At 32.5% G+C, this 20,168-nt stretch overlaps 1 protein-coding gene across 4 annotated transcripts in view; it reads right to left on the minus strand.

The window, feature by feature from the left end:
• Window positions 1–6,261: 6,261 nt before the first annotated feature.
• Glut1 (Glucose transporter 1) overlaps window positions 6,262–20,168 on the minus strand; it is a 481,871-nt gene continuing 467,964 nt past the window's right edge. For 2 of the 4 annotated variants that reach the window (XM_072520663.1, XM_072520662.1), the window contains one exon: window positions 6,262–8,171. In XM_072520663.1, the coding sequence (XP_072376764.1) occupies window positions 8,117–8,171 (55 nt within the window). In that variant the 3' untranslated portion in view covers window positions 6,262–8,116. The remainder of the gene's footprint in view (window positions 8,172–20,168) is intronic. The other 2 variants (XM_072520665.1, XM_072520664.1) reach the window with 1 other exon arrangement.

Here is a 20,168-nt window from a genome sequence, read left to right on the forward strand (position 1 = left end):
GTCTAGCTGTGAGTTATTATATTAGCTAACGTAACGTCATATTAAGTAGGTGACACTTATTAAATCAGGCGATACAAATGCTTTGATAGGAAATTGATAGTTTAGATTTTTTAAAGAAACACTTTGGTAGACCAAAAATATGTTATTTGTGAACAAATATGCCTTTTAGACAAATTTATGCCAAGAAAACTGCTTTTATGACTTTAACTTTGTAATTTTTTTATAATTTTAATCCCCCTTGCATTCTATTCAGACGTAAGGCCTTCATGCCGTACTTCTAAATAGCTATACATAACTTACTACAATACTAACAACTTTAAATTATTTCTTTCTTCTTTTTGCATTGTTTTATTTTTAGTTCGTGTAAAAATCCGTTGGATTTGGATTTATAAAATATTACTTTAAGTACCAAATTTGAAAAATATTTTCAGATTACAACCCAGTAGTGATTAAAATTAGGCTCACAATGAAAATAATAAAACGAAGAACAACGGATGCACAAATCGATACAAGTAAATTAAGGAACCCACTCATAAGACATCGCCTGGCGGTTTTAAAACTGAATCGATTGATGGTTGAGACCATTCTTCTGAAAGTGGTTTGCTAACAATTTTTGGATTTTTTCTTGTTTTTTTCTTTAATAAAATGGTTATTAATAAAGACAGAAGTAGATAAAAGTCAAAAAGAAATTCTGACAACAACCAGAAATAGTGGATATAAAAAGAAACAACTGATGACAGAAGAAATTTTAGATTTAATGAAGGAAAGATGTGAACATAAAAACAAAAATATTCAATTGTACAAAAAAGTGGATAAACAAATAAAATATATAATTAAGAATTTGACAGAAAAGTGATTAAAAGGACAATTCCAAGAAATAAAAGAATACCAGAAAAGACATGATAGTTTTAACATACAAAAAAACTAAACAATTAACTCACAACAATAGGAAAAAAATCTGGAATTCTGAAAGATACAAATGGAAAACTAATGTTGAATACTAACAAAAAATTAAAAAGATGAATATCAATTAATGGTCCAAAGACAATAGAACAGAAGAGAAGTAGCAGATGGTGATATTAAAAGATAAACCTAAAATATCATTAAAAAACAGTAAAAATGGCTAAGCAGTAGGTCCAGACCAAATCGCAGTAGAAAATTTAAAATGCATAAATGATATAACCCTAGACTTGCATATTTGTTTAACACAATATACAAAACATAATATACATCGAAACAATGGTTACTCTCCACCTTTTAAATCCCCAAAAATACAAACGTTGAAGACGAAAGTGAATACTGTACTAAGAATACTAAGTGCTGAGATTAGAACACTAAGATACTGAGAATACTTAGAATAGAGAGAATACTGAGGAATTCGAGCTAAGAGTAAGAGCTCTGAGATGTAACGTTTTATTCTACACTACAATATAGATTTGAAAGCTGAAAATTGAAGCAAGAACACATAAAGAAGCTTCAGTCATTGGATATTTGGTATTACAGAAGGAACATACATTTCTTCGGAATATATATAATAGCGCAACAGCTCCAGTTATAATGTATTATGGGAACACAAATACATTTCTATTCGAGAGGGGTATTAGGCAAGGAGATACCATCTCTCCTAAGCTATTCACCGCTTTGTTGCAGAGTGCTATGAGAAACAATAATTGGGAGAATATTGGAGTTAACATAAATGGAGAGTTTCTGATCAACTTGAGATTTGCAGATGAAATAGTCCTTATTGCAGACCATGTAGATCATGCCTGCCAGCTTCTTCAAGACCTTCAGAGCTCGTGTACACGAGTTGGACTTAAAATTAATTTCTACAACACACAATATATGACCAACCTAGTACTGGCGAAAAACATCTCAACTAACGGCACGCAAATTAAACAGGTGTATAGCTATAAATATCTGGGCCACGAGATTAAATTAGGAAGAGATAATCAAACAACGGAGCTAAACAGGAGAATAGGACTTTCATGGGCGGCTTACGGAAAACTGAGAGAAGTCTTTAGATCAGATATTCCCATGTGCTTGAAAAGGAAGGTCTTTGATCAATGTGTACTCCCAGTTCTAACGTATGGAGCAGAAACATTGACCCTTACCAGAAAAGTAATCAATAAAATACAAGTGGCATAGAGAGCGATGTAGAGGTCAATGCTGAATATATCCCTCAGAGACAGAGTATCAAATACAATAAGTAGGAGAAAAACTGGTGTTACTAACGCAGTTTAGAGGATTACAACATTGAAATGGAACTGGGCGGGGCATGGTGTCAGATTAAAAGATGGAAGGAAATTCTGGAATGGAGACCTAGACACGATGCTTATCGTAATCGAGGACGTCCTCCAACAAAGTGGTCAGATGACATCAAGCGCATTCAGCACAACTGGATTCAGAGTGCTCAAGATAGAATGCATTGAAATTATTTACGGGAGGCCTATGTCCAGCAGTGGACTCAAAACGGCTGATGATGATAATGTTACAGAAGGATGCTTAGAATAGCAATAGCTTAAAATAGATCAGAGAGAATGATTTACAGTCAGCACCTCAGAAATCTGGGGTGGTAGTTATCAAATGGAGCCTGGACAAATCCTCTCTTCGCTAAGTATCTCGAAGTCTGGTTGTCGAAAGGATTAAAGTTCGAAGTATACGTTCAAAAGAACGGTGGAGAAGGCGAACCGAAGTCTAGAGGCGTTGATACGGCGGTAATGCCGAACATTGGAGGCCCAAGTAGCACCAAAACAAGAGTGCTAAATGGAGTTTTTCAGTCGGTGGTAACCTACGCAGCTACTGTGTGGCTGAACACTGCAAAATATACCAAGCTGATAGAGACTTCGCAAAGACGAATACTCTTTAGGGTATCTAGCGTCTACAGGACTACCTCAAATGAGGCTCTGTATGTTATTGGAGCGGTGATACCGACCGTCTTGTTGTGTAAAGAGTGAGCAAGGGAGTATGCCAGAAGAATGGATAAAAATATAGATAAGGAAAAGAGAGAGAACGATAAAGGAGTAGCAGAGAGGATGCGTGAATGATAGCGGAAAGGCAAGGTGGAGGAAGGAGCTCATTCCCGATCTGAGGCCATGGTAGAAATGTAAGTTCAGGAAACTGGACTACTTCCTGATGCGGTTTTTGACCGGACATGGTAGTTTTGGCATTTTTACAAATATGATAGGCAATTCTGCCTTGGCGGACTGTATCGTTTTAGGGGGTGCCGGGCGCTCTCGCCTACCTTTTCAACTGTCAGAGGTGGGCAAATAAGAGAGTAGTCTTAGAGAGGCGAATGGGTTTCAGGCTGGATGCGAAAAGCATGGTAAACATAATGACGAGAGAAGAGAGAGAATGGAGAGAAGTACATTATCTGATCTCTGTGGAGATGAATAAGAGGGAGCATGAGGACAGGGGAGGAAATTAAAGCATGGATCTAAAGACTTGTTTCTTTTTTCTCTAGAATCAAAAATCGGTAAGTACCAAAATTAGTTTATGGCCTGACGGAAATATTTTCGTTTTTTTGTTTTCTTTTGATAAAAGGCAGCTCCTAAACTTTTCTGATTTACGGTGAGAGGTATAGTTATTTGTATTCTTTTAGTTTTTTATTTTAGTTGTTCATTGAGTGGCAAGACCACTACTCTGGAACGGTGGTTAAGGTTTTAGCTGGAATACGGTTGATCCGGCACTACCCTGGGATCTTTTGGCCTCGTGCCATACTCCACCGGAAGATGCCAGGGTGTATTCCTCCGTGACATTAAATGTCTAAAACAGATTTCCCCCACCACTGCTTGTCAGAATTCAATGGATAACTTCTTAGGTTCTGACTAGAGTATAGCAATACGGCAATTAAAAATAACAAAAAGAATAGCAAGGCCACAGAAGAAACAAATAGGGAAGCATTGCGAGAAATGGACAAAGAATACGAAATTATAAACACAACAAAAATAAGGAAGTTACAATATTTGGTACACGTAATGAGGTGGCAGCGATATGAAATGTAAGATTGATAATGCAGGAAAAGATAAGAGTAGGAATTGGTGTGAAAAGAAGGAAAGTGTCTTGGTTGAACAATTTTAGGGACTGTATCAAAATACAGTCCAATAGAACTTTTCAGAGTAGCGGTAGATAGAGTAAAGATAGGGATAATGATACTCAATTTCCAATTGAGAGACGGCAGTTAAACAAGAAAGAAGAAGAAGCCGCTACGTGAGCGAAAGACACACATGTTTCGCCTTTCTGAGTAGGTGAAGAAACGATCAAAGTAATGCTTATTAATAATATTAGTTTTCGTATCTCGGAATCTTACTTCCATATTGTTTAAACTGAATCCCCAGATAATCAAAATTGATTTTTTTCTCTTATGTTACCGTTTACACCATGTCGGTTTAAATCAATTTACATTATATCGGTACTTTTAAAGTAGCCTTCCATTTTTTTTGTTGCTATTGTTCTGAGATAATATAGATGAGTCAGATAAAATTAAATTAATAGAAGAATTTTTCACTAAGTAACAAAAACAAAATTTGTTTAATTTACTAATGTTTGTATTTTGAGAACGATTTCCGAAGTGGAAATTGAAACGTCAATAAACGTATTTTAACCTTTAATTGTGGCTTATTCCCAGTTAAATAGTAATTAATTTTTTGTTGCTATTGAAATATTCAGTAAAGGGAACTATAACGTTCGCATACTCTGAGCTGAGCTACTCATTTGGTATTCCTAACTGCCATAAAACGAAAATCCGAAGCAAAGAACTCTTCCCAAAAAGACAGGTGCTAGCTGTGCAGTAGAATAAAGAACATTACAGCGGAAAATAGGTAGTAGGAATTTTTAGAAGCAGATGACACGGCTCAAACTGTGGGAACAAGAAATGCTTATATGGTTAAAAAACACCACCTACCTACAGAAAAATGCTTATATGGTTAGAGAAACTTTTGCATGGGCGTCATACCAATACAGTTAGTTAGAGGTATATTGGTTACACAACGTCAAGATATTGATTGACGTAAAGAAAGATACTGGCACTATACTATGCTCACAGACCAACCAGTAGCACATAATAGATCAGATCTCGTACTAGTTAATATAGCGATACCTAACAACAATGATATATGTGTTAGATACATAAAAAATATCGGCAAATTCAGAGACCTTGAGATAAAAATTACAACGGCAAAGGAGAATGAAAACTACACTCAGAGGACAACTATTATCCTCAACAGCCTGACCACAACAGCTAAATGGATTAAAATATGGAAAGACCGAACAATAACCAGGAATACCAAGCTCAGATTGGTCAATGCCTTAATTTTTCCTATAGGTACATAAATAACTTAAACATGGACTCTGAAAAAAATCGATAGGAGTAACATCAAAGCCTTCGAGATGTGAGTCTATAGAACAATTATACGCGTGTCTTGGGCAGAACATAGAACCAACTTGTCAATTTTGGAAGAGCTTCATATAAAATACAGGATGTTAAAAAAGTAAACCGAGCATACCTAATTTACGTCGGCCACATCGCTAGAAAAACGAAGAATATGAAACTAAGAGGAAGATCTAAAAGATTATGGGAAGAACAAATGAAGACTCTGGTGTGAAAATCCCTACAATAAGACAGCAAGCTAATAAAATTTTTAGTGTCACCCTGCCCTGACAAGAACTCAAGGAGTGAGGAGGATAATACCTCTATTATTAGTGTTAATTTAAAGATTATTCTAGAGAAAATTAAACAGCTGGTTTTTTGTAAATATTTCTCTAAAATCATGCACAAAATGGTACTATTTGCGACGTCCACATTCTACGACAATTTTTGGCGGATAATCCAGCATACTAGTTCATATAGGACTCGATATAATGGAAAGATCCCCCCCGAGCTCAATATTTTGTGACGTGACAAATCAAGTGATTGACGGATGGCCGGATCAATTCTTTATTATAAATTTTTTTTGTTTATAAATCTACACAAAGCGTTTTACTTCTTTGTTTAACATTTGCAAGAAATTAACATACAAGATTTATTCAAACTCTTTTACAAGAAAACAAAACTACCCTTTTGTCCTAGAAAAGGTCCATTCGATTCACTTTATCAAAGCATTATGTTTTACCTGCTTTTCTAAATGAAATGTTACGTTAACTAACACAAACATATTCTATATCTCGATATATTTTACGAAATTACTGTGCAACAGCAGTGTCTGTGAAAATATTTGCAATTGGTTACAGAAAGAAAGAAAATCAATAAATAGTATGTGTATTTTTTTATTAACAAATCAAATAATAAGCTCTATAAGTTTGTGAAAATAATAAATTGTTTTGCATAAGCAAAAGGAATATATGAAAAGTATCAAATGATTAAAGTAAATGATATATAGAAAGGAAAACTTTTTATTTACGTTTAAAATAAATAACAATAAAAACATTTTATTGTATTTTGATTGTAAAATAAAATATCTGAATAAGCAGCTTTGTAAACTAGCACGTGACAGTATTTCTGTAATTAATTTATTTCTAAAATTTTTAGGAGTATTATAATTTATTATTGAAAGTAAACATAGTGCTAATATCTAAATAAACAAAAATAAAGATCGGAATGTAGATATATCAAAAAGACAACAATCAAAAAGTTTCACTACGAAATTGATAACAAATAAAAATTAGTGAAAAACTTGGGAAATCATATCATCTACGTATCACACTCAATATATCGTAATAAAATAAAAATAACAGTAAAGGATATGAGCATAACTTAAAAATATTCTCAACGAGATAAAAAAATGACTTATTTGAAAAATTGCATATGATATATGACAAATAAATATGAAAGATCTTAAAACCATGAACATCAGGCAGTGGCGAAGGAAAGTATCTGAGTACGTTCCTAAGCAGGCCAAGACCGACAATGGGTTGTAGCGCCATTAGAAGAAGAAGAAAAAGATATAGCAAATACTGTATGGAGTATGTTATACGTATGATAAACGCATACTTCTTCTTTCTCTTCTTTTTACGTAGACCTGACTCTGACTGTTTTTCAATAAGCCTCCAGTAAGTTGTCGTTCTATCGTTTTCGTGGTCTTCCTACTGATCGTCTTCCTATTGGGGAACCGTCTCTTGCCGTCTTTACTACTCTCTTTGTTGTCATTCGGCTTATATGATCAGTCCATTCTACTCTTCTATTTCTTACCCAGTTCTTGATGTTCTCCTCCTTGCATCTACGTTGTATATCTGTAGTTCTAGCTTTGTCCCATAGTGTCTTAATATCAATTTTTCTAAGTGTTTTCATTTCTGCTATTTCTAACATCCTTTTTGTCCTCTCTGTATCAGGTCGGGTTTCTGCCACGTATGTCATTATTGGTCTGATGACTGTTTTGGTGAATTCTGCCTTTCATTTCTTTCCCGATATTTTTATTTTTCCATATTCTTTTATTCAGGTAGCCTGCGGCTCTGTTTGATCTATTCACTTGATCTTCCACTTCAGTTTCGAGCTTTACGTAGCTAGATAATGTGATGCCTAGAAATTTAATAAACTGAAAATAGAAAAAAGATGTATCCAAGGAAAACAAAGTAATTTACCATCATTCATGTGGTATCGCATATAACGACAACAAACACCGGTCAAAGGAAAACTCGTTACACGGATACTACCTACGAGATAATAGGATAATATGATATACATCTTGAAAATATGTATGTGTGTTATAGATCAGAGATGAAGTAAAAGAGCTGACTAAAAATATTTATTACATTGCCGATAATTTATTTGTTATGAAGCAAAAAGTTTTTAACGAAAGCTAATAGAACGTGAAATATGATGACAATTAATAACAACAAGAAAAAAATATAAAAGTTGATTAATTGATTTAACTATTCCATATCATTTTTATATTTAAAAAAAATTTTAACTGCAAAATTGAAATCTTTGTTTTACTTTAGTAAATAATCACTATAACAATAATCAAATTTTAAAATAAAATTCATTCATTCACATCAAATGTAATTGTAGAAAATTAACAAATATGACAATAAGTTTTCCTTTTTATATAAATACTTAATAATATAAAAGTGTACAAAATAATATTGTCTTAATCTGTATTAGGGTGGTTTTCTTCTGAATATTTTATAATTTCTCTGTTTTTTCGTAAGTTTCAGTCATAATAACATCATTGGTTGCACTGAAAGAATAAAAACAAGAATAAGAAAAAAATAATACCAAATAAAAATATTAAATCAAAAAATAAAAAGTAAAATAATATACAAAAATATAGAAATCCCAGTAAAAAATTTGTAGATATTATCTTAAACGTGATCTCCATACCAAGTAGAAGTAAATTATTTGGGTCAGTGTTTTCAAACGATTGAATCTCCCTTACGTGATAATCTCATTTAATTCGACTCCCTGTGTAACTATATTTACACAGTGGGTCACTGAGTATTAAATATGTATTCTATTTTGAGATAATACTAAAACCTATCACTTTTTTTTTGTAAAGAGGATAACTTTCAACGATATAGGCATCTGTAATAATCTGTCAACCCCTTAACTTTCAGTTCCACAACCCCTTAATTTTTAATAGAGAACATACCATTTGTGACACATCATTCGACAGGCATTTGTAATTTTTTTCCATATTTAGTTCAATTTTATGAAAAATATTAATTTTTTGAAAGTGTGACATCTATTAAAAATTAAACGCAACGACCATGTTTCGCTAATGTGTCAATACTTTTACATCGCATACAAATTTAGTTAGCAATTGTTTTTGGATCCTTGGATTAATGGGCAGTATGGGCACACTGTTTTGAATGAATTATTTTATTAATTTAGTTTATTTTGCTTATTATTTTTATTATTATAATTTAGTTGCATTTGCATTGCATTTAAAAGGTGTAACATTTGCAATAAATTTATGTTTTTTACAAAAAGATAGTTATTATATAAAGAGCAATCATAGAAAGATGTATATTGATGTACACAAACTATGCATTCTATATCTGAAGTTTAGGAGTTTTGGAAATGATTAGGAGTTAGTTGACAAATGACAGATCTCCTTAACGTAAAAATGGAATAAAAATAAAAGTCAACCTGTTTCAGCATTATTATAAAATATGATTAATATTGCTAAATATTAGGGTGAACTGTTATTAGTGGGCCACTCTGTATACAAAACGAAGCCTCAAGAATAACTTCCAAAGACAAATGACCAAATTTTACATTATTTTTATACATTATGGCACAAAACAGACTCCAATAATTATCTGATTTTTTTAAATGTTTCATATTATTCCAGAAAAAGTAAATACTCCAAATCTCCAAATCTCCATTTTTATACTTAAATATTTTAAAGATTTAAAAGATTTAAAGCTATTTCATATTTTGCGAAATAAATTTTTAACAAAAACAGTGTCTACTATGTTTTCGTTAACAGACCAGCATTTCTGTGTCCGATTGACCTAAAGAAAGCGTTTGTAAAAGAGTAATACTCAAAGATGTAACCCATCTTATGTATAATCGAGAAGTTCCTCTAAATATTAGAAAAACTATCGAAAACATCTATCAAAACAACAAAATGGAATTCAGAATAGATGAACAACTTAAAGAACCCATAGAAATAGGCAGCGGAATAAGACAAGGGGGATCTGGTCCACAGATTTAACATAAGAGCAAAATAATATAATATGACAATCTCATCTCAGAAAACTAAAACAATAATGGTTAGCAAAGAACCAACCAGATCTAAAATAAAAGTTGATGGCATCAGTATTGAACAAGTAATGGAAATAAAATACCTGGGAATTACACTGTTCAGTATGGAGACATGGACAAAGAAGTGAGAGATTAAGTACAAAAAGCAAATAGACTGGCAGGATGCCTTAATAACACTATATGGCGAAAAATACATATTAACACCAAGATGAAGTTAAGAATTTATAAAGTCAGTATAACACCAATAATGACATATGCCTTAGAAACAAGACCCGGCATAGCCACAACGCAACACACAATGCTACTGGAAACGGTAGAGATGAGAGTACTGAGAAGAATTACAGGAAAGACGCTAAGAGATCGAAAGAGAAGTAAAGACATTAGAAAAAAATATAACGTACAGTGTATAAATGAATGGACACAATATAAAAAAAGAAAAAAAAGACTGGAATAACTACATAAGCAGAATGAAGGAGACCCGTGTCGTCAAAATAGCAAGAGATTAGTCAGTAATCGGCAAAAGAAGTATCGCACGACCGCGAAAAAGATGGAGTGACATCCTTCCATAGAGGTATTAATCTACCAATGAACCAGCAAAATTGCTTATAAATAGGAAGAAGAAGGAGAAGAAGAAGATACAGAGCGTTAATACCCGGACATCTGACGATACCATTGAAAATATGTTGTAGATATTTTTATTTTTTTTTTATACATTTTTGCAATACTACCATGCCAGTTATCAAACTGAAACCAGGTACTTTTTTGAATTTATATGTTTAGTGATTATATTTTTTACATCTAACAGTGTGAATTTTTTTACAGGTATCCAAAAACCACTACACACATTTTTTACCCGAAAACGGCTGCCACAGAAGATAACCTGACAAAAATCCACGGTCTCGTATTAAAAGTCCGCCTATTAAATATGCGCAAGATAATAAGCATCTTAAAAGACCGTGTGAGTTATATCCTGCATGAATTTTGAATCTATCGACATGAAAAAGCTATCGGCGCGATAGATGCCACGTTTGCTCACACCGGACAACAAGCGCAACAATGAGACCAATTCAGAGCAGTTTTTGACGCAGTTTAAGAGCAATTCGAAGGAGATTTTACATTGACTCGTGATCTTCGACGAAACCTTCATCCACTAATATACATCAGAAACCAAGTTGTAGTCGAAACAGTGACCCTTTTTTAACTAACGTGCTCCGATGAAAGTGAAGGCTGTCTTATCGGCCGAAGAGGTGATGACTGTCGTTCTCTAGGATTCACAAGGTGTAATGTACATCAACTACCTGAAGAAGAGCAAAATGGTCACAGGGCTCTGGTATGCCAAATTATAGGGCCAATTCAATGCAATGTCAAAAGGACAACGCAATTACTCACACCTTCTCGGTCACCACGGGAAAATTGGCCGAATTAGGCTATGAGGTGCTGCTCCATCCACCGTATTCTAACGATTTGTCCCTGTGTGACTTGGAAAAGTCACCCGCTGGACAGAAATTAAGTCGAATGAGGAGTTCATCGCCATCATGGAGGCCTATTTTGCAGACCTCGCGAAAATGTATTTTTTAGACAAAAAAGTGGAGCATCGCTGGTTCAAGTATATACAAGTTAAAAAGAGACTGCTTACCTACTTATTGGACCGATTGGATCAAAGAATTTATTTACTTAAATTTTAGTTGTAGATCGTGAAATATGAAATAAACTTAAAATATTATCATTTAGGTACAGCTAATATTATAAAATTAAATATGAATATTTAATTTCTGATAAAAAATATAGAGTTTCACTTAGAAAAAATAAAGAGAATTTTATGTCACCCTGTTTTTTGTTCTAAGCAATTAAATCTCAGTGCTCTATTCTTAATTATACAGGGCGTCGAATCAAGATTTTCACTTAGCTATTGGTTTGGAAAAACCATGAGATACATGGGATCATAAAACCAACTAACATGACGTAAAGCATAATGATAATTGAAATGCAAACGAAAATACAGCGTGTTCCATTAAAATAGCCTGTAGTTGAATGCGTTCTAGCTCTATGACACTGTCTGTATGTATTGGATTATTGCATTTAGGAGTTTTTTTCAATTTTTTGTCTATATTGACCCAGATAACGAAGATATCGATCTCCACAGTATATATGATCCTCCGGTATACAACTACACAGATTTTGCAGAAGATAGACATTTTTATATTTCTCAACAAAAGAATATTTTCTGCAACACAAGATAAGTAACTTTATGGCATATTGATGTGTCTATACATTCCTAAAACATTATTTTTATGACTAATGAGAAGAAATTAACCAACTAAATTTTATAGTATACTATAGTTTAATTATATATAGACCATGAATGAAATATTAGTTTTAAATATTTTTATTTCATTTTGCTTGAAGAATAAAAAATAAACATTTGTTATTTTAACAGTTTTTACAGCGTCATTTTATCGAACATATAAATATATACAGAGACAGCAGATGTCTATACAAATGGATCTATAAAAATATATCATTCCATTTTAAAATAAACTGGAAATAAAAACTAAAGAAACAAAAATATCGAAAAAAACCCACCGTCAAGGTCGGGACTCTGATTCCGCCGAGGGCCAGGTCCAGGAGAGCGCGGTGAGGGGTGGTGGGGGTTGAGGGTGTCCCTGCGAGGAGGGGGGCGATCGCTTCCACCCTCCCCTTTGAACCCGTGGCGGCGACTCTGGTTCCTTGACACTCTGCCCCCGTCTGCGGCATACACACGCGACCGCGTTGCTTAACGTGATATTTTTACGTATTATGTCACGTCACGTCACGTTTACGACGCGACAGGCTGGCCCGAAGACTGTCTTGGAGCAACGGTCAGCGAAACAACAGGTATCTATGAATTCGGGAGTTTCTGTGCTACTAGTTTTCCTTATAATTATGTGTATGCATACAAATAATTAACGTGATTAGATTAGAAACCTCAAATTGTTAATATTATTAAATTTTCTAGGCTCAACCAAAATTATTAAATTTTCAATTTAATTTTCAGTTTAATTTCAATAACTCCTATTTACGCCATAACGATCTCATAACATTACCCTTTTTACGTAGGAATCTATAGTTTTCGTTGAAATATTAATAGACAGTGAAGTTCTTAAAACAGTAATGTTTATAATCAGTACTAAATTTTATTTTACCAGTTATGTTTTAAAGAATACGTTAAAGTTTTATAAGTAAATAAGGACGAAAAAATTTTAACCGATACAACAATTTATTTTTCTTTTTATTTGCCATCCAAAAAAATCCTATGGGATAAGATCTGGCGACATTAGTGACTACTCGATAAAACTTTAGGGATTTGGACATATTGCTTTAAAACAATGAGAAGACTTGCATTTAAATGAGGGCAAGGATTACGAATCTACAAAATGGTATTTTTGGAATGGTTGGAAATTACTTAAAACTAATATATTTGTTTAGTAAGATTTGGAGCTCTCACCTTTGAACGAATATGTTTTTGCCAATGGTATTCATCCAAATTTTAATTGTTTAGGGAGATGAACATGTGCTGCAATTATTAAGTGTGAATGTAAGTTACAGACCGTGTACCGTATATGTAGTGATGCAAGTTAAATAATTATTAATAGCAAAATGTTTCTACATACAAACATAAGATGCAATTACACCATTAGAAAAAAGTCAAAGGGACGGGTGAATTAAGCGGAATTAGAGAGAGTAGATCAAAAAGTTGAATGTTGGAATAAATAAATTTTAATCAAATAAAAGGCAGATATCGAGAACAGTTTTTATTAAATCTTGCCCAAGTACTTTCGCTCCTAGATCATCTTCAGGGGTATCTGAAATAAGTCAAGAAACTTTTTTCAACTGAAGAAAAATTAATTAACTTCTAAAAAACTCGAAGTTGATTTTTGATAAAAAATTTATGTAATATAACGTCTAGACTTACTTCGTCAATGTTAGGCTATCCAACAATATATGGTAAATGTCATAAACATTAACTGATACATTTACACAACACGAGACAACGGACAAACAGTTTAAACATTGTTATAAATTCAAAGAAGCTACATATTGGGTGACATCAGGAGAGATAATGGCTCCTGGTCTTAACGGAAATGTTAAAGTGACATCTGACATATGACAACTTGGATCAGGAGTCACAATCATGGTGATGTGATTTGCACATTTCAAAATTCTATAAAATAGAGCATTGACCAAAGGTCCAACTAACACTACTATAGAAAGTCAACTAATGAAATATGAAATTACATAGATTACTTTATGTAGATTGCCTAATTCAGATCTCACACTTAAACATGTCAGTAATAATTTGGGTGTTAGTTTGGGGTTAACTGAAGTGGACGTAGAGTATGAATGTAAGAAATAGACTAAGCAATCTATTAGATAGTGTGTGGGTATTATGAAGCTTCGCGCTAGTCTACAGTGCCAGCTACTGTAGCTACCACCTTCTTTGGATGCCAGTAGACAACCCCAATATAATACGGGAAATTTTAACACACTAGGCTGATGTCACGAATGCTTTTGATAACTAAAAATAAGTCTTGATTCGATTAATCAGTGATTTTTCCAATATTTGTCAGTGTTTATTTTGGTTTATTAAAGAAAAGCAGAAAATACCGAGGCATAATAATTTTTCTAATATGGATATGAGAAAACTTTTAAACATTTCTTTAGGCGAAAATGGTTCATTTCGTCCTAGACGTGACAACTTGGGACGACCGAAAATCATAACGCGTGATCAGGAAGACGAAGTAATGGTTCGCGTTGACGATGATTCTCAAGTAAGTACGCAACGTTAATCTTCAGCGTTAGGAATCAGCAGACCTTCAGCTTTAAAAATCCTACACCGTAAGCATTTTCATCCTTATCATTTTACACGTGTGCAAAATCTATCGTCAGCAGATTTACCTTTAACATGTAGATTTGCAAATGATGTCCGAAACAGGTAAAATCTTGACCATTCCTTCGCCGATAGAATATTTTTTACAAACGAAATTACATTTACACACCATGGTCTTTTTAATTGGAAGAAAAATCATTTCTGATACTGAATATCCTCATTTAAGAGAGAAAGGCATTTTCAACATGTATTTCAAATAAACGTATCATTTGAAACCATTGGTAAAAATTTTTTACGGACATGCGAATTACCTTGTAATTTGAATGAAGAGATTTATTTACATTTTTTAATAATTTTATTGATTTGTTGGAAGAATTGTCATCAAACTTAAGGCAAAATATGTGGTTTATGCAAGATAGTACACTACCACATTAGCAGCAGTTTCTTTAGAATCAATGATGCTATTTAATACGAGACGATCTTTTATGGAATGTATTGACAAATGAATTAAAGAAAATGGTGGACATATCGAACACTTACTTTGACAAAAAGTTTAATGTTATTTAGTTTAACTATATTTTAATTTGGTTTGTAAATAAAATGTTGTGATTATAACTTTAATTTAATATAAAACGTAAAAAGTTTGATGTAAAATCCTATTATTCTGTTATTTTTTCAAATCCTATTATTAATTATCCTGCTGATATATATTTATTTTATTTAATATTTCGTTAACTATTAGTATTTCACACCGAAATTCAGAAGTATTGATGTTTTTGTCTATTTTTCCTTCGTTGCCTGGAGTAATTGCGTTAAATCAGAATTATGCAGCTGATTTGTAAAATGCGATTATCTCGAAAACTGTTGAGTTTTGAAGTTATTAACAGGTACACCTTTTTTTGTTAAACTAATGTATCTTTAATATTTTTTGTCACAAATACAGGGCAATACTTGAAGAGCAAAAAAGTTAAGTGCAATTTTATGCCACATGTGTCGCATATGTGGCGCCCTCTATCAGCTACATCAAATTGTGCATCAAATTTTAAATTTCCATATTCAAAAGTACTTAGTTGTAAATTTATATACATAAATGTTCACAAACATGAAAGTTATAGCGATTTTTTTTTTAAATTTCCATTTAACACTCTGTGTCTTTCTTAATATCATTACATATTTTATTAAGGCAATTTCGCTTAAATCGTAATATATTAAAGTGTAGAATCTACTTTGTCTTTTTGTACAATTACTTAAGGACCACCCTGTATATGTTTATTATTATTGTATATATGTATTACTAATAATTTTGTTGTGTTATTATTAATTAATATTAATACTGTCATGGGGAACTTACTGCTTTGTTAAATTTTAAAGCTTGTATTTTAACAAAAACTGTATTACTGTTTTTAGAGTCTTGATGTCCATTTAAATTTAACGGGAAAATATAGATTCTTATTAAAAGAAGTTGGGTGCATGGCGTCATCGGTATGACGTAGTTGTAGAGTTCTGAAGAGGCTATTCGATCAATCAAAATACATTATATCACAATTTTTTTTATTACCTACGTCTAACTCACATAAAAGCTAGTGTATTAGTATCACAGTAACTTGAAAATATGAGAAGTTTGTGTAACAATAAATGGCTTTTAAGTTCGTATGAGTCGTTCCTTAATTAGCCCAGTCGTCAGAAACTTGATTCCTAAAAATCATACGAACAACCTGAATTTTGCCGAGAGTATCAATTTTGGGACCCCAGAAAAGATGCAAAAAAGTTTACTACTTAAACTACCGAGTTTCCCCATAAAACCCCCCTAGTAGGGGGATAAAAACGCAAAAAATCGATTTATAAAGAATCTGTACACCGTAAAAAAAATGTTTTTAATAAAAAATGTAGCTGAGATAATTTTAATTAAAAATGTTTATTAGCACTTTTTTCGTAGAATCAACATGTTCTCTGAGAAACAACGTTTGAAGCAACCGGTGATTTTGAATGTCAGTTCCGCGCGCGAAATCAATGTTAAATGAAATTTGTATCAACTCAACTTTAAAAATTCGATATCTTTTGGTCAGAGTGTTTTATCGATATAATTCAAAATGCATTTTAAAGGTAAAGATTGTAGGTTTCGTATGCACTTTTTGTATTTAGCCGCAAAGTCAGTTTCTATAAAGCTGTTCAATAAATAAATTTTGCGCGATTTTTGCCATTTTTTACAATTCCCGTGAGGTAATAAAATTTATTACTTTCATTAACCGGTCGTAGTGAAATTTTTATTGTTGGAGACCAGACTTCAAATCCTTTAAAAACGGCTTCCCACGATCGGCGATATTGCGGACCAGCTCGCACCCACGCACCGTGAGAAATGTCTCGTCCGTGGTAGCACTTGCACGTCTGTGCTGGTGCGTCTTATCCATCGAGAGTCGGTAACATCAAAGGTGCGGACGACAAATACAAGTCAGAAGTTGTTCATTCGCTGACACGAGTAGTTGTCTGTAGTATTGTCAAAGTTGTTTCGCAATTTTTTTATAATTTTTTGCTAAAAAAATGAAATGGACAAACGAAGTTATTTTTGATTTTTTAAATTTGTATCAAAAAGATCCAAGTTTATGGAAGTCTACGGCGCCAGAGCATAAGAACCGGAACGATATATACGATGCATGGAACCGAATAAAAAATCAATTGAAGACTAGTACTGTTTCAATTAAAGACTTAAAAAAGAAGAAAGAAGTTAAATCAAACACTACTGTGACGGACATACACAAACTGTCACGGACCGTAGGAAGAGCTCTGTCTGTGGTGCGTTGCCGTCCGTGCTCATCGGCTGTGTGCGCTGATCTGTAGAATCGCCGATCGTGGGAAGCCGCTATAACATGAAAATTCTATTTTGATTTTTCGCAAAAAATATGAGGCATTTGAAATATGACTAAAAACGCAGAATTTAAACTTTTATATTAAAAACGATCGCACGTCACAGAACAAGCCTCCAAGAACATGGTTTTGGGTGAAATTTATAACAGAAGTTAAGTAATTTTGAAAAACGTGCTAGTATATTATTTAAAAAAGAGCAGTTATAAACGTTTTAGATCGTTTTTAATGTAAAACTTTAAATTAAGCGTTTTTTTAACATATTTCAATACTCAGATTTGTTGTCAAAACTCAAAACTAAAATTTCATGCTATAGGTTTTGAAGATTAGGTTCTAGTTATGAAAACTCCGTAGTGGCCGGTCAATGAAAGGGAATACTTGTATTGATCTTATGAGAATCATAAAAAATGACAAAAATCGCGCCACGTGTATTTATTTAACACTTTTGATAGAGAAAAGATATCGAATTTTTACCATCGAGCTGACACACATTTTAATAAGCATTGATTTCGTGTAACTGACATTCAAAATTGCTGATAATTTTAATCGACGTTTGTGAAAGAACGATTCATTCCACACAAAAAATACTAATAAATGTTTTTGTTCAAAATTATCTTAGCTACATTTTTTATTTGAAACGTTTTTTTCTATGGCGTACAGATTCTTCGTAAATCGATTTTTTTTTCGTTTACCCCCTCTACGTGAGGGGTTTTAGTGGAAAGTTCGGAAGTAAAAGTAATAAACATTTTTGCATCATTTTTAGCGTCCTAAAATTCATATTTTTGGCAAAATTTAGCTTGTTCGTATGATTTTTTAGAGGTTCAGTGACACTTTCGTCTACGACGACTAGAGTATTATGCAATAATGTTTCAAAAACTTTTTCGGGAAAGTGATGAAAGATATAATATTACATTGTTAACTGATCCTTAAAGGTCAGATGAAAGGATAGCCATTGAAATGTCAACGATTAGAATGAAAAAAGTATATGTATCTATTTCGAGACAAAAAAAAACATGTTGCTCTGGAACAGTTGGGGACTCAAAAAGAAGAAAAACAGTCATAAGTCAATAATTTACAGGCTTTTAATGAAAATATCAACTATAATTTTATTTTATATTTTATTACCAGACTTTAAACAAAACATTAAAATTTTAAATCTAATTAAAATGTGAATATTAATAATATCAAAGTTTTGGATTATACATTGTGAAGAATTCTTGGCATGTTAAATATTTAATATATATATGAAATATTTAACTGCATATTAAATATTTTTCATTACAATAATTGTTCGTTCACGTCTTCTACGAAAAAATTAATTTTTTCCAAACAGTGTAGCTATATTTTTGACTCATATAAACATAAGCCATCTGTTATTTATATGGACCTATAAGCTTCATAAATTATGACTCAAACGGATCCATAAGCTATTGTTCCACAGAAACAACTTATATTTTTCTGTCGCTACAGCAATAGGTCCATCCAGTATATCCTTTATAGTGTTAAGCCGGCCACTCACGATACTGCGATGCCGTTCAATTTTATCGAATTCGACTAACTGACAAACATTTTGATCGTCTGTGACCGTGTATCCAACAAAATCGTTACAATTTTACCACAGAGAAACTGATTTCTATAATGCAGTACTGCAGAATTGATATCATTGACGATTTTGTCAAACGACACCGCAGTATCGTGAGTTGCCGGCTTTAGATGAGAGATTATAAGCAAATTAGTGTGATCTAATGTATGCTGATTATTGAAAAAGCGTAAGAACTTTGGAAAATAAACGTATAATGAGATTTAGGATTCAGTTTAAGTTAAAGCTTTTCGTATGGACGTACTTCGAAATTTAAACCCTATTTAAAACAACATTTCAAGTAGCATTGAGACTTAGCATTTTTACACCATTATATTATAAAATATGAAGTCACTGTAAACATTTACTTAATTATGAATAACCTAGCTATATAAATTAATAATGGAAATAATCAAATTAAAATGTGGACATTATGCAAAAGCGCTAAAATGGGGATCAATAATTTGGTTATTTATACTTTGTATAGACATGTGGAATATGTAGGCAAACTGGAAAACGTACCTCTAATGTTGAAAAAGCTTCTTCAGTTCACAGTCTATTTAGAATGGACTTGAAAATTTTAAAATTGAAAGATTGATTGATTTTAAAACAGAAGTATTCGTTAGGTTATTCGATAACTCAATATCTTGTAAAAATATAGAAAACCTACACTAAACAGAAAAAAATGAAGTATATTTTAAATTAGTTTAATAATTTATTTTTATTATTTAAAACTTTTTTTTTATTTAATTAATGGCTTTGGATAACTTCATCCATTCAGCCACGATAATGTATTTGACTACTTGAATCTGTTAATGATGATGTATAGCATTTGTTAACAAAGTAGTGCTTCGCCTAGAGGTAAATTAAAAATATAATTTCAACATCAATATCACAAGAATCAGTAGATTGACAAGGAAATGCTTTGATTTGTTACATTCAGGGTCCTAACCAACGTAAAGTGAATATTTAGTACCAACAAGGGATTACATAATATAGGGATTTTTACGCTAAGGTGCCTTTCATAGCGACTTTATTACAACACAAGACAGGCAACAACTAGGAGTTAAATACACTACTGCCCAAAATTAACGCAGCACCTTAAATGTACCATAAGTCTGAAGCTATTTTTCTTCTGAACGAATGATTGGATTTTGATG

The sequence above is a fragment of the Diabrotica undecimpunctata genome, chromosome 1 (genome assembly GCF_040954645.1).
Source record: "Diabrotica undecimpunctata isolate CICGRU chromosome 1, icDiaUnde3, whole genome shotgun sequence".
NCBI classification, from domain to species: domain Eukaryota; kingdom Metazoa; phylum Arthropoda; class Insecta; order Coleoptera; family Chrysomelidae; genus Diabrotica; species Diabrotica undecimpunctata.